Source organism: Diadema antillarum, unplaced genomic scaffold (assembly GCF_040938485.1).
Source record: "Diadema antillarum isolate AM-2024a unplaced genomic scaffold, OU_Dant_1.0 seq00000590_RagTag, whole genome shotgun sequence".
In the NCBI taxonomy this organism is placed as follows: domain Eukaryota; kingdom Metazoa; phylum Echinodermata; class Echinoidea; order Diadematoida; family Diadematidae; genus Diadema; species Diadema antillarum.
Window position 1 is genome coordinate 810307 of NW_027271522.1, and position 16323 is coordinate 826629.

The following is a 16323-nucleotide window of genomic DNA, read 5'->3' on the forward strand; positions in this document are numbered from 1 at the left end:
AAATGTGCAGAAAAGAAAAGATCGAAACGAAGGAAAAAAAAGCACTAATAGAATACAGCACAAGTGATGTCATAGCAATTTCACAGTTATGCTGGGGAAAAAAATGATCAATCGCATATCCATGACGCACAATCGCCACTTTTCCATAAAATCATGTCACGATAAGATACGTTACCCTCCATTGGCATCTACCTTAAACATCATAAACAAATCGTATCAATATATGTTTGGTCACTTGATGCTATTGGTAGATCTCAAACTAAAAGTAAAGAATGAAGGACATGCACACGCCATATACACACTTTTACACCTACCAGTGCCGAGTAATACCCGTGCGTTTGGTCAAAGTCATAGAGTTCATTGTCGCGCTTACACGAATTCCAGGACAAATTCACACCCGATCCATTCGCACGAAGAAAATGGGCTTTCCCTATTTCATTGTCTGCCCCGAAGCAATAAGGGGAAATGCGGAATTAATGATAGTTTAGGGGAATTTTGATAAAAAGCAAGAAAATTAAACATGAATATTAAAACATATTCACAACTCATTTATACGCAAACGCTTCACAATGCGTCATATTGTACAATGCACCGCTGCACTTTTTCCATTCATTCTTCCCTCCTTTCTCTTCATCGCCACTCAGTGAATGGTGACCTAAACGTTATATTCTTAAAATGTTGTATTCTGCAGACAATAATTTCTGAGGCCATTGTCCTCGTCAAGCGTTTGCTTATGATGATGTCTCCTGAATTTCTGTACATCAAGATTTGCCTAAATTGTCTTTGAGCAATAAATATACTGTAACTTATGTTTGCATAAATGTATGCACAAAATAGTTTGTTTAGCTTCATTTTGCATTGTGTCAGGGGAAAAAAAGTTGAATATTTGAATCAATCATTTATTTGTTTTAAATGTCAGATTCAAATTATACTGTGCTCAATTAGTTTGGTCAATTGACTTTGTATTTCATTTATGTGTGAGAAAGAAATTCAGAAATAAGATTTAAAAAAATAAAATATTCAGAAAAAATGTAAATATTGCCCTTTTTGAGAAATGCCTTAATATGTATGGGCTCAACGCGGAATAGAACTGACAACAGCACGAAGTGCATCTTATACCACTAAATTATGTATGTTAATGAGAAAATATAATTCTTTTTCTTTTATAGAAAAAGCAGATATATACTGTACCTAAATGCCTCGAGTGACCCGTTTTCTATGCACATCCAATACACACTCCATTTTTTTTTTATCCCTGCCAATCTCCCCTGATTTGTATTGATGGTACAGAGTCTTCAATCTTTACGCACTATGCCATCTATGCCCTACTGTGGAGTAGTACTGAGGCCCCAGATCAATGAAAAGGCTTTGAAAAACATTGTCAATACCTTAAAGGGAATCAAAAAATTCCCTTTGGAACGAATTCCCCCTAAGATACCTCGTTTTCAGACGTATATTCGTTATCATTATGTTTAGGGTTTCCTTCTAACCTTCAATGGTCCATAACCTTCAAAATATTCAGAAAATAATTTAAATATTGCCCTTTTTGAAAAATAATGCCTTAATATGTAGGCCTACAGGCTCAACGCGATGTTGATATCTTTGTTATCAACTACATTCACCAAAAACTCATGTACCTAATTCCTGATGCATTAATTGGCATGGCATTATTCCTGTTGGAGATGATCCAAAACGTGTCAAGCGTATTTTCTACTCGAACAAAATAACAAAATGAGCATGAGTTGAAAAATAACTCATGAACACGTCGTCCATGAATGATGTAAAATAGTTAACCCACAATAAAGTACTTACACATATCTTTTCAATTGAATACCTTTTAAAAAGATTTATATCTCATTTTGGAGTGAAACGTGTGTTCGTGTATTATTGTGCTGTGTTTGACTTTGGCATTTTCCGCATAACTTCGTCACTCCCACAAAGGCTAACACATCATCCACTTTCTCTCTTTATATTCAAGAAATGGTTTGTTGCTGCGAGCTATGTGTTGAATACGAGGAGAGGAAAAACTTACTATGTCCGTTGGCCTTACTTGAAGTGACCACGTTATCGGACAGTAACATAACAATGGTAAAATGTCACAAGAAACCCTAAAGTTTGAAGTTGTTGTAGTTTGAGCCCCTTCCGGAGTATGAGAAATGTAACATAACCCTAAACACAAACTCTAAACGCAAACCTGCATTCGTACAGCGAGACATTCATTTTCCTTCATATGACACTCAAACTTGGAAAAAGTGCAATTTGTCATTGTCTTTAAAGTTCATGTGCTCAGTCATGCGTGACGTTTGATCAAAATGGAAAGAGGACGAGTGATTCTTTACACACAACTAACATTGAGCTCTCCATAGCTGACAATTATGAAATGGTAGCCTTCCAAAGTTGGATCACATTTTTTATATACGCACTGTATATATTATTTTCCCATATGGCTGGAAATAGCGTAATATGTGTGTATAGGCCTATAGGCAAATAAGCAAAGTTTTGTTTGCACTTCTTCTTCTTCTTTTTACAACTATGTTGTATATAGATTTTCACATTTTGAGTTTATCATTGAAGCGCAATTTTGCTTGGGTCTCAAATCCTGATAGCATATCTAACTAATCATTATTCAAGTTATCTAACAAGGATGACATCATATTTTACACTTTGATAACAGAAAAATTGAATGGTTGTCATTACTTTTGTACTGTTTTACTTCTGACATCATCAATTCATTTGCATATAGATACTAGAGCCTATAAGTACTGTTTTGCAGAAATTAGTCACACTTCACAATGTCATATGATGATTTCCCATTTTTTCCGATTTTGATCAAATTTTCACCGTTCTAGGCATACTTGTAAGGGTTTAGTCTTTCTTATGAGACTAAAGTACATAACTGTATTTGAATTTGTCTTTAAAACTCAGCTTTTGCACGAATTGTCTAAGTTTTCTACCTTTTTGGAAGGACGAACAGGTATTCTGGAATGCTTGCGAGCTTGCCCGGCTTGCGAGCTGTTGCAAGCTGGGGTCGCCCACTATGCAACTTGCTGGCGAGTTGGTACGAGCTAACCGCAGGTCAGAAGATTTTTTGAACATGTCCAAAACCTTGCGAGCTCAAGGGCTCACACGGGTAAATAATTCCCCATAGAGGCATGTGTTAAAATTCAAAAAAAAATGTAAGATAGCTTGGAGAAATGAGATGTTTCATCTTCACTAACCTGGATAAGTGAGCTATACCCTGTCATCTATAAAATTTCCAAAGGCAGGTTCTTCGGCTCGAACTCTGTCCAAGGGTCCGCAAAGCCAGACTACGAGTTCCTTTCACTCAAAAACTCACATATTTTCTGTACGTGCACCCAATGAAATAAATAGTCCCTTAAAATTCCAAGAGAAAAGCTTTCATCTTTAAACCAAAATGCTGTTTGTAGCGGAATTCATACTCAATATCTGCAGCTATTCAGTTTTATGCCAAACTGCATTTATGATTCTTAATTAATTTTTTTTCTTCATTTTTTTGGTATATTTGGTACGAATTTATGAAGGGATCTGGGACATTCCATTATATTTACAGGCGTGAGCCCTCAAGCGAACTCAAGAGAGCTCAAGCAAGCTGGTACGAGCTGATGCGAGCTTTGGTCGCCCACTGTGCTGCTTCATACCACTGGCGTACCACGGGCGACCGCCCAGAATCGCCCCCCCCCCCCCCCCCTCCCCATAAGATTTGGACCGGGGATTTGGAAGGCGAAAAAAAAAATGCGTGCATACTGTATGCATGTACGATGAAGCGAGTCTCTCCAGCAAGATCATTTTTTTTTCAACTCATTTCACTCAAAGTGTGCACCAGATCGGTGAATTTCACTTAAGAAATGCAAAATTTCTCGTGCTTGGGAGGGGGATACGCCCTCGAAAACCCTCCCCTCTGTGCCCCTTTCCCTAGCCTAAGTACATTTTTCAGATTTAAAAAAAAAAAAATCTGAATAATTCTGAGTGCACAAGACTTAGAATTTATATTCCAAAAACTCAAATGTTCCTTCATGTACAAGGGGAATATCCCCTTTTAATCAACCGTTTCCTTGCTCAGCTCCCCCAGATCAGTTTTTTTAAAAGAATTTCCCAAATATTCCATCAAATATGCGTAAATGATATATCTCAATTTCAACTTTAAAAAGGCTAAAGCTCAATCGTACGGGAAGGATGGTGATAACACTCGCCTACGCCTTCTCCCTGCTCGCCCCCCCCCCCCGCCCCCATGCATACAAGTAGACGGTGGCTACACTTTGAACATAGACAGTTTTCCAAATATGCCACAAAAAGTGTGCACCAAAGTGTTTACAGAATACAGAATCTCCCTCGTGTAGGAGGGAAAGTAGGGCTTATCCCGGTGCAGTTTTATCGTTCTGTATTCAGTGGTACTAATTAGTAGACCTGCATGAAGTATTCAAGGAATATTCAAAAAATGTAAACTGTACTTTATTCCGCATTTAGTGAATACATAAATGCATGAACAGCCATATCTTTGTGTAATCGTCGGTTCAGGTTAAATTGCATGTTCTCATTATCAATCTTCTTAAAGACATTTGATTGTCTCAACGATAGATGACATTTTCCGTATAAAAAAAAACAACAACTGCTGGATAGTCCATATTTAGTGATGCCAGCGTGATATCGCTGGTCTCTCATGGGGTCCACAAAATTACAAATACACCACAACATGCAACTATGAAATACTCATAAATTAAAAAAAAAGAAAGAAACAACAATCCCGTACTACAATTAGTACACACAAATAACAAAAAGAAAATATAGAAAAGGGAACGATATAAATCACGCTTTACAATAACCTTGAAAATAACGTGCGCTGGCCCTCGAGTCGAGGCTATAGAAAGCGTATATAAGATTAGATATGTAATGACATTCGGTCTGACTTTAGATTTGTTTTGTTTTGGACTAAAAGTCATTCTTACCCTCTCGAGTAGGGTCGGCTAATAGATGTTGCCTAAGGTCTTGACCGCCGACAACGATGAAGGGGACCGATTTCGAGGTCCTTACGAGATAAAGATATTTATCCTTTAATATTGTAATGTCGATCTCCTGTTTGATGCAGCATTATTTTTTTATGTAAGCACACAGTTTGTGAACAAAAAAGATCATGCATTCGACGACTGCTAAATCATTAACAAATTTAAATCATCGGTACAGAGTCTGTATGCATGCATATTAGAATATGGGCATGTGTGTGTGCGTCTGGCTGTGTTTCGCAGGGATTTCAACTTTATATCTGATGCCATGAAAGCTAAGCTTACTTCTAATCATAATAATCTGTGTTGCGTTGCATTTATAGTAAACAAGCCATAATGAAATAACGTCGTCATAAATCAGATCATGCAGATATTTCGAGATAATCAATTGATCATTTCAAACCGACGTCGCTGTTACACTAGAAATGTATCCGTCAGGAAGAAAAAAAAGACCCGTAATATAACCGAAATATCTACGTGTAGATGCTACGCGTTATAAGAGTCATTTTCCGTATCTTTGGGCACACTTTCCGGTGTCACCGATTCGTACGTTGGCGGCTGTTCAACCGGTTCCGGTGAGGGCGGCACGTAGGCTGGTGGAGGACACGAGGCCTCCGTCGGAGATACTTCAAGTTGTGTTGAATTCGGCGAGTGCAGATATGTAGCACTGATGGTTCTTACAGCAGAGGACGATGCCTGATGATTTGACATTTCCTCTCGGCAGCAGCAGCAACAGCAGGCGATGAAGAAGAGTGGCACCCCGATAACTGCAAGTGTGATGAGAGTTATCTGCCACGCCCCGAGATTACGCGAGTGGTCAGGACCTGAGTGCGGGTAATCAAAAGCTATCAAAAGACAAAGTCCGTAGTTGAGGGGGAAACATGATGATATAGCGATGGGCTTTGAACTTGAAAATAGATGATTCTTGATAGAACCTTGCCTGGCGCTAGTACCCTTCGTAAACATATCATTGCACTCACTTTCCACTGGACAAATGTGTGTATGGTTATTTAACCCATATTTTTGTGATGATAAGGATCATACGAATATATCTTTAACAAAGGAATTTTGGTTGTATCCGTTCCTGGTGCTGAAACCCGTGGAAAACATGTTTGCTCTCATTATGTGCCACCGGACAAAAGCGCACGTGCGTGTATCTGTAATGTCCCACTGAACAAAGGTGAATGCATGGGTGTCCACTGGGCAAAGGCGTATCCATGGGTATAAGTCTGCAATAATTATGCTGGAGTAATCACTCTCTGGAAAATGATAATATTGCAGAGGCAGATTAAACCAAAGGAATAATAATTTCTTATCTCACTGATAAAAATTATAGTCTTCTTTTCCATGGTGTAGCCTCTACAGTGTTGTCATTACTCTACTAGGACATGTCATTATCATTACCCTAGGGTTGCCAGGAATTAATCTATTCATATTGGTGTAGAGGGTCATAATGATTGATAGAACTTATAGTGCAAGGACGTATACTATACTGGACTGAATTCCAACTTGGATCATCCGACCGGTAGTCAGGAGTCTTATCCACCATGCAACATTCAATGCCAGCAATCCATCATTTTCTTTTTATTCTCTCGTTCTCTCCACTTAATCATTATCTCAAGCCTGTTTCAACATTTTGAAGTCATGTTCAATTGTCTTATTTGACTTCGTTCCTATACTGTTTAAAAGAAACGTGATTTTTACAACTGCAGTTAAAGCAGAGTGAAAATCACATAACATTAATTTATGTCTGTCATTGTGTGAAATTGGCCTTTTGTCATCATTGTTATCTTGAAGGGAATTTGCAAATTCTGCAATTTTTACTTTGCGCTTTGAAAGACAAAAACGAACGTGGTCAATAATGATCAAAATTTCCCTTTGTATTAACCTTTCCGGTCGGTTGAATAACATTTAATATTGTATATGACACAAAGATTTTTGTCAAAATCTTCTATGAAAAATATGCACTGGAAAAGGCGCTTATTTATTTTTTTCTGAGTGTAGATTCCCAACTGAAATATCTGTACGTAATTGGCAGTGTTTATAATGCTATCCTATATTAAACACTGTTAAATAGTTTGGAGATTTCATTTACTTCAATAATTATGTAAGTTTTGATGACCGTTCGTAGGTAATGTTGATATTCATCCCTCCCATCCATTCACACTAACATCTTCACAAACATATCGAGCACAACATTTATTAGGAAACCTTAGGTCTTTGCAACCTTATACTGGTCAATAAGACAAGATCTTTTGCACAGTTTTTCCCTTGCTATATAACTTTCATACCTGAGGTAGGATTAGTTACAGGATCAGTGTTGGCGACGCACGTAACGAAGGCTAAGGAGTTGATGTCGGAGCACCCACTGGTGTGGCCCCACGGCTCATGGTAGCATTCGAAAATCTTGTCGACGTTAGATTGGCAATAGGAAAATTCGAACCAAACCCTAGGGTATCGCCACTTCGTTGAGTCGTACTCGTAGCTATAGAGGTACCTCGAGTCATCTGTGTTGAGATGGCCAAGCTCCCTACACAAAACCTAGGTTAACAATGCATGATAGATTATGTTTTCATCTGGAACAATAATGATAATTGATTAACATGTCTGACATGGTACAGACGTCCAGGATACGGAGGGTATTTTATTTTCTGAACATTTTCATTTCATTACATTTATATATTTTCATTTTCAACAAAGAGTATCAGTGTACATAACATAGCATGGAACAGAGCAAGATGCATGTATACACAATCTACATAGATCGAAATATAATGCAAATACAATCAAATGAGAAGGCTATAGATATATGTTATTTACTGAAAGTTGATGAAAATGATGAAAATGGACAGTGATGGAGGGGAAGCATTATTGAATTATTGAAGTGTGGAGGGATTTGTTCGACCGTCATGTAATAATAATAATATTATATATATATATATATATATATATATATATATATATATATGCACATATATAATATCATCATTTTAGTATAGATAAATTAGGTTTCCGCTTATGAAAACAATAAGCCAGTCTAATACATGCTCACATCTGTTCCGGTGAAAGTGGAGTCACATACAGCACCCCAGTGGCCATCATTAAATATTTGAACCATTCCGAAGTTTACATTACTGTTTCCATCGGCGTCAATCAATCTCACAGGATGATTCGCAACAGACTCTACCACAGGGAACAATGAAACGGAATGGGAAGAAAGAGAGGACCATATCATTCTTCATGTTTTGTTATCTTACTTTCAATTTATATGACATTCTTATTGTTTATATTGTATGCTTTCATTCTAGTTTGTATAATTGATTGATACATGTGCATGTGTTTCTGAGACACGGACATATACTTGAATAAGCCACAGGCTCATGTTAGTAATTGTCAGTAAATAGATTGAACGAGTAAAAACATGAATTGTTATACTATAGTATTTGTAGAGTGCACTCCCGTCATAACAAACGCGGTTATAGCAAAATTCAAGTTACAATGAAGTAAAAATTCAGGTTCCAACATTCTTATCTATATACACCTTTATTTCTTTTGCTGTTGTGGCACAACGAAAATTTGATATAACGAAAGAAATCTGCCGGACCCCGTTGATTAGACGGGACGACTGATGACGTGTTAATTATCATTAAAAAATGAGTAAACGATTATTAATGTGCCTTTCAGCACGTGGCTGAGAGTTTGTGCGAGCCCGCACTTGTGCACATATTTGTGTAAGTAGCTTATTGATGGAGAATAACACATTGGTCATTCATAACATACAAGATACCTCTGCATACTTATGCATGAACCTACATTCCCACCCGCAATGGGTAGACATATACACAGGAGTATCAAGTTGAATGGTATACTGCTTCATATACTCACCATATGGATAGCATACCACTTCGATGGCGTCATCAGGGGTAGTAAACCCAAAGCCGTCACTAACCAGATCCACCCTATAGCAATCCTGGATGCGTTTTTCGGAGCCCAAACATCCCATGTTTCTGATAAGAATATTGCCAACTCCTCGCTGAAAAGCGTTTTCGTCAAGATATCGAACAGTAGATCCGGCGTAGCCCAGATGACGGCAACAAACTTCGCGGATGCTGGCACTCAAAGACCAAGAGGTGAGCAAGCCCCACTCTCCGTCCAGAAAGACGTCCACACGACCCTGCTCGGGAAACTCGCTGCCGTCCAGTCGAATATCGAAATCTAGACATCATTCATCGTGAAATACAGTAAAGATTATTATTATTAGAATTCGAAGGCCTTTTGGAGTTGTGTCTGAGATCATCTTCTTTCAACATAATACATATCTTTATAAGTTTGAGGCTCATTCGTAATTTCATCACTTCAACCGTGGAACAAATAAGACAAATAGAATCACCTCATGAGATCGTTAACAACCACTTCGTCTTTTTGATTTTGCTCTAACATGACCTCCACGATAGCGACTTTGAGTAGCTCGGTTTGAAGTCGACAACTTAATACCTATGAGCAGTAGAAATGAAAATCACGAACTATCGACAAATGTCTTGAATGACAACCTGTCCCATTCTGTTTACTTTCTCCATGGACCTAATATACATGGACTGTTCTTTCTTTGATGTAAGAATCGTCGCCGACACCTGATTATGTGCATCTTAATGAGTACATTCAGGCGTTTGGACAGTAACAATTGTGTGATCATGTATCGTCACTAACACAAGAATATTTTTCCTCATTTCAGTCTTGTTTCGATGATGTGCCTTTTTCAGACCGAAATGTCTTTGAATAAATACAGATGATGAGGAGTAGCAAACTTGAAATCATTACAAATTTTGTGTCAAAAGATGGGTAATTGCTGATTCGCACATTTTCGTACACGCATAAGACGTTGCCTAATGGCATATCTGTTCTCTACCATTACCGTCCCTTTTTGCTCTGGAATTAGCTGGAGAAAAGTTAGATATTGAGATAACAAATGACAATCATTCTGCCAAAATGTTAGCTTTCTTTTTAACACTGCCTGCTTCTCCCAAGCGAAATTGTTTGAGGTATGATTTCCTAACATGCACCACAACTGCACGTTCACTTTACTTATTTTTTTTTTTTGTGAGTTATTTTCTTCTGCGCATTTAGTTTTAGATTTCTCGAATCTCCGTCTTGTTCTTCTCCCGGCTTGCTGGCGGTGACGATCATGGGATCAAAGCAGCGAAGCATGCTAAAAATGTCTTTGTGGCGCTTTTGAGATGGACGGGTGCATGAATTAATTAACGATACCATGAATGTCCATGTGTATTAGGTCCATGCTTTCTCCCAACCTGTCTGATCCTCCATGGCGGTTTTATTTGTAGATTACGGGAATCTGGAATCGTGTGAGTAAAACGCATTTCATAGCTATGAAGTGACTGTATTGATCCTGGCTGCGTGCGCAACTCCGGCTTTAGATACTGTATTGGATACGGAATTATCCAATTGCCAAATTTGACAAATAGACTTCCGGTATAAAAGGGACTAGACAATCACGGATTCAGTGATAGAAGACGCAAATTGGAACGTGATGTATTATGGGATATCCACCGGTACGAACAACATTGTTATAACATGGTCCCTGAGTCAGCGTGTATATCCGAAACAAATATTTGATTCCAATAGAGAATATAGTAGTCATGCCGAAAATGAATCACTTCAATGACTTAAACAGAACGGTCATTGCAGGTAATGAAATTTGTGCATTTTTGGGTGATTGTTGCAGCATTAAGATGAGGTTCGATTTTGCCATGGTTGTGCTATAAGAGTTAAGAAAACGGCAAGTTAATAGATGAACTACTTTGCAGCCAGGTGTGCTGATTTACATACAGCTGTGTACGATGTTTCGACACAAGCAGTATGAACATAGGCATACCATTTATGGCTTACCAAAGACCAAAAAAGCAATAGAAGACTGGTTGATTAAGTTATTATTGTCACTTAAATAGGGAGACTGGATTTTACCTTTTGGAGGTCCACACGTGATTTGTGCAATGTGATCAGAATCACACTCCGCGAAATTTAAAGTCCTGTAGGCGCACTCGCTTAATTGAGATTCCGTTCCCTCACATTGGTAATCCCTGTAAAAGATCGTCCCCTTCACAGTCCCAAGCGAGACTGGTTTCGAGCTGGCAGCTTCCGTGTATCCCAGCTGGCGACAGACAACGGTTGCTTCCCTGTCCCCCCAGTCCTCGTCACAGATCAAACCGCTAGTAGTGTCTTCTCGATATCTCACGACCCCTTCAAAGGAGCTCGATCCACTGAGTAAGTCTATGACAATTGTTGGCACTGGGGATAAAAAGGTAAACCAAACAAAGCAACGCTAAAAATTGTTATAGGACACGTATAGATAGATAAGTCCCTAATAAGACTTAAAGAGATGGTATACTTTTGGTTAAGACGGGGATTCAGATTTTAACTTTTTGCGAGATGATTAGAAACCACTTATGAAATATTAAAGAACATACAATTTTAAGAGGTAATCAAAGTATTATTTGACGAAAATCTGTTTTGAAAAAGCTGAATCTGAGATATCAAAAAAAGATAAAACAAAATTTCGTTCTCAGATGAGTCTCACCTTTTATTAGGATCTCTCTGTTTCTAGATATCTCAGCCATTTCAAAGCCAATTTTCATCAAATACACTTCCCCCTTACCATGCTTACGATTGTATACACTTTCATATTTCATACCTTTTCACATAAAGCGGTTTCTTATTATCTCACAAAAAGTTAAAACCCGAAGCCCCATCTTAACCAGAACTACACCATTCCAATAGCGGATAGTACCTTTAACCCAAACAGGCCAGACGTGAAACAATTATCATTTTGATCTAATTCCTTTAAGTCTTTGCCGCAGGGTTCTTGTGTACCGTAAATTACATTATGTGGCCTACGTCATACAACATGAACTGTTATCGAGGACTGATATACAAAATGAATAGTATTTGTCAGTTCGTCTTTGAATAAAATGTCATTCTCTTTACAGGACGAATACGATATTGAGAGACCTACACATTATTATGCGAATAAAAGGTGTATTGTTTATGATAATATATAGGGGGAGGTGTGGTCGTCCTACCGTTACATACGACCCCTGCCGACTGAGATGACTCCAGATCACAGTTTTCATTGTTGGCCCATCCACTTGACGGACAGTCGAAAAGACTAGCCTCACTTCCGTTACATTGCAAACCATCTAGTAACACGGGTAAACCATTACTCGGCACAGACTTTATCGAGCGAGCTCCTAGTGGATGTCCCAACTGTTTACAGAATACGTGCGCGTCTTCGATGCTCCACTCGTGTGTGCAGATCGTCCCCCACGTGCCTCCGTAGAAAACTTCTACTCGACCCTCATCCGGGTACTCTCCGTCCACCATACGAATTCCTAAGAACCGATAAATTGAGCGATAAAAGTGACAAAGAAAATATTAGCACAGAACTGTAATTGATATTGAAATAAACGGATGAGGCGACCAACATGAGCAAACGAACATAATTATAACTAAACGACGGACCAATAAATTGTATTGGTAAGCGACTCATTGCGTATCGGAGTTGTGACTGGAGAGGGGTAAGAAACAATTCCCAAGCTTACTTGTGTCGTCGCACACCACTCCTGCGTCTTCTTCGTGAGAACAATCATGGATGCCCCACCCCTTTGCCACAGGACAATCTCTCAGAAGTCTCTGTCGGGTGCCACACGTGACTTCATCAAGCAGAATCGGGCCTGTTCCTTGACCGAAAGGTGGTCCAAAGCGAGATAAAAAAGGATTTGTACGAGCCTCTAGCGCGTCAGGATATCCCAACTCTCGGCATGCGACCCGAGCGTCGGAGATATCCCAGCCGTCGTCACACACAGTTCCCCATTCTCCAGATTCGGTGAGAACTTCTATGCGTCCCTCAGAAGGTGCTGAGCCGTTGACCAGCCGAAGGCTTCCTAGGGATAACATTGGATAAAATTACAACCCACAAATGAAAAAAAAAAATCGTACATGATGGATGATTACAGTATGATGGGAGTGTTGGAAAGATTGAATAAGTTATCGCTTATATCTCTCTCGATATGTAGCATACAAAATACACAACTTAAAAGTCACAGCCCCCCCCCCCCAAAAAAAAATAAAAATAAGGGCATCAAGTTACATCATGTATCAAATTCATACTCTACAGATAATCTGCCAAATTAAGATGTCCCATAGGTTTGTGAGAGTCAGTAAGTCTCATTTACCTCTTCACTTTTGGAGTCACACACACACACACACACATCACTGCAAGATACGAAAATAAGCAGATTCGTGTCCATCATAAGTGGACAGGGGTGCTGGAATAGTAGCGGCGAAAGACCTACTGGCTTCTGTTTACATAATATCATGATTATGCCTTCATAAACTTGGAGACGTAAAATCAATAAGAAGATGACTATATTCAAGAATTGAGACCCAATTCGCTCTTTACCTCGAGTCGTGCACGTTACGGCGGCTATTTTAGATTCGTGACAACTCTTGACGCCTCCACCGGTATACTGACATGTTGATATGTTTGATTCAAGGCCATTACATTGCACTTTATCCAGGAGTACGGGGTTATTTCCTCGCCCAAATGGAGAAGCTACCAGAGCCAGGTCCGCCCCGACGTAGCCGAGCTGTTTGCAGATGACCTCGGCATCCTCGGGTCCCCACAGGTTGTCACATATCGCGCCCCAAGTATCGTCAAGGAAGACTTCAACACGACCCTCAGAGTCAACACTGCCGTCGACTAGTCGAACCGACCAGGGATCTACAATTCAAGAGAAAAATTAAGGACTACTGTATCCTATGTGTCATGTTTACAGAATGAATAGTTATCTTTTTGATTTATCAATTACATTTTTTATGAAGTCAAGTCGGTTTAGATTTGAATTCTTCTCACCATACAGCAACGATTATCCGTGTGTCATGTCGCTGCTTTACAGCAGATAATATAGCAGAAAACATAATCGGGTTCTGGGAACTTAGTTTGGACTGAAATGATATTCCTAGTTTTGAAAATGTTGAAATGAATTGATGTTTAAAAGCGAAAACGGTGGTAGACAAATATAAACGCACATAGCACCCCCCCCCCTCCAAAAAAAAAATGACGGATATAAAACGATCTGAACAACCCATCCATTACTTTTGTCATAGCTGCTACTAAAACACTGATCAATACAGTGTTTATCCATATTTACGTTAATGTAGGGCAATTTGTCGATCAGTTGCAGAGGCAAGTTGTTTGTCTTTCTACGGGCTCGCATTACTGTGTGATATACGCATGACCTATTTCGACGCCTCTGAGTTTTAGCTTTGCCTAATTAGGCTTCGTATAAGACAGGAATTTTCTGGAATTAGTTAAACCATAATTAGCTACTACACCTGCTTTCAGGAAATACCTACAACATCAAAATGAAATTAACTCAAAAGACACGTGACATCAATCTGATATCTATAAATTTTGTTTCCGAACAGCACGTGTGCCCAAACAGTCTATATAAATTATATAAAAGGTTAATGGGTCTAACATTTTGCATTAGCTGTATTTCCGAACGACATGAATATATGAATTGAATTGAATTATGGTTGTTACATGACGTAGGCCCATCCATTGATTCATATCATTTATTTCCCCTTCTCTCAGCAACAATGTATTATGAAGATCCAGTAAGCACACGCGAGGACAATCTAAACTGCTTCGTCACGATGTCATCAACTTCAGCCAATATTCTGACATTTATTTCATGTCCCGTCTTTTATTTTACCATTAAAAAAACCATAGGCATACTGACTATGTATAATATCCACTGGTCATTATAGCGAGGAAATAGAGAGCGGATACAGTGTTGGCTTGCAACCTCTTTAGCGACCAGGTTCACGGTCAAAGTGACACATCGATGAGCAGCGCTCGGAAAATACACGCAGACACACAATACCGAATATTAATTGAGTACGTCATCGTGTACCTGCGCCTACAGAACTATCATGACACAGAGTCAAGTGCGTTAAGTTCATCACCATTATCTACACCACCGTTTGATATGCATACTGTACATACAATGCGCATGAGTTAATCAGCTAGCGTTCCACTTACTCTTTCCCGTCTGTGCTTTTAACCTATCTGTAAAGGTTTATCTTCCGTCAAAAAGCCAGATTTAAATTCAATTCGACACACCATTTACCGTTATTATGATACTCATCATGCTCATTGGACAGATTGAGGGTAAATCGTGCGAACATTTTGACATTTGACACGGACAACAATGGTTTTCACATAGGATTGTGCATATTGCCTTGTCGACTCCCATACACGAGACGGTTAACACCCATCGTGCAACTGACTTTCAGAGACATCTGAAGTCTTGACACATGCAGGCATGATTTTTTTTCCGAACGCATCAAAGACTGTTCAAAGTGAATCCTTGCGAGTGTCCATGTTTACTGGAAAATAAAACACTCGTACTCACAAGTAACCAATTAAGACACATACAGAAGCACATTGCAATAATCTATATCATGTCTGTTTGCATTTATGATTAAACAACATACACTACAGACCTGTGAGGGTGTGTCTGTGTGTGTGTGTGTGTGTGTGTGTGTGTGCGCGTGTTAATTAACACTATTCCTCGAAAAGGCAATAGTAGCAAACCGATATGCATACTATGTAATCATATGAGTATGTATTTACATAATATGTGTATATTACATACATGCATAAAGAGCGTGGACGCTTTGGGGGCATGGACTCAAATACGGGCAAAGCGTAGTTTGTTGCTCTTTCTTGCTATGTCAGTTGATCGTCATCAAGCTCTGAATACCAGTTCTGTTACTCTTTATGATAGTTCTGCAAAATGTGTCGCCGTCAATCGAAAAAAAAAAACCCTCTTCTAATGACAGTGGAACAAAGTTGATGGGGATATTTATTTTTCGTTTTTAGATGGAGCAGACGAAGCGACGAGAATGTCGAAGGACGGAGAAGGAGAGCATACAATTTTAATCAGGGTTACTTACCTGTTGTATTTTCAGCCTGATTTCCATTGACCGTCAACCACGTCAGGTACATGCAAAAGTAAACCAGCAGCCAAGTCGTGTCACTTGACATATTTGCTCCTGTCAAGATTTTCGTGTAAGGTAAAATGGCACTCTAAGTAGTGGGCGGCATCACACTAATTCTGATGAAAATAGAACCCGATAACATAAGTCACTCAGCAGACTTTAACACGACTGTGCATGCTCACCTCTTCCAGCCTCAATATCCAAACTCGTTAGTACAGTATTT

The 16323-nt window shown here is 39.0% G+C and overlaps 1 protein-coding gene across 1 annotated transcript; it reads right to left on the bottom strand.

Annotated features, from left to right (window-relative positions):
* Positions 1-5504: 5504 nt before the first annotated feature.
* LOC139735667 (scavenger receptor cysteine-rich domain-containing group B protein-like) lies at positions 5505-16146 on the bottom strand. Its single transcript, XM_071646418.1, has 9 exons — positions 16056-16146; positions 13492-13812; positions 12632-12973; positions 12113-12421; positions 10998-11321; positions 8904-9233; positions 8071-8201; positions 7310-7559; positions 5505-5842 (listed from the first exon to the last, which is right to left on the bottom strand). The coding sequence occupies exons 1-9, from the start codon at positions 16144-16146 to the stop codon at positions 5505-5507; spliced, it is 2436 nt and encodes an 811-aa protein (XP_071502519.1).
* Positions 16147-16323: the final 177 nt, after the last annotated feature.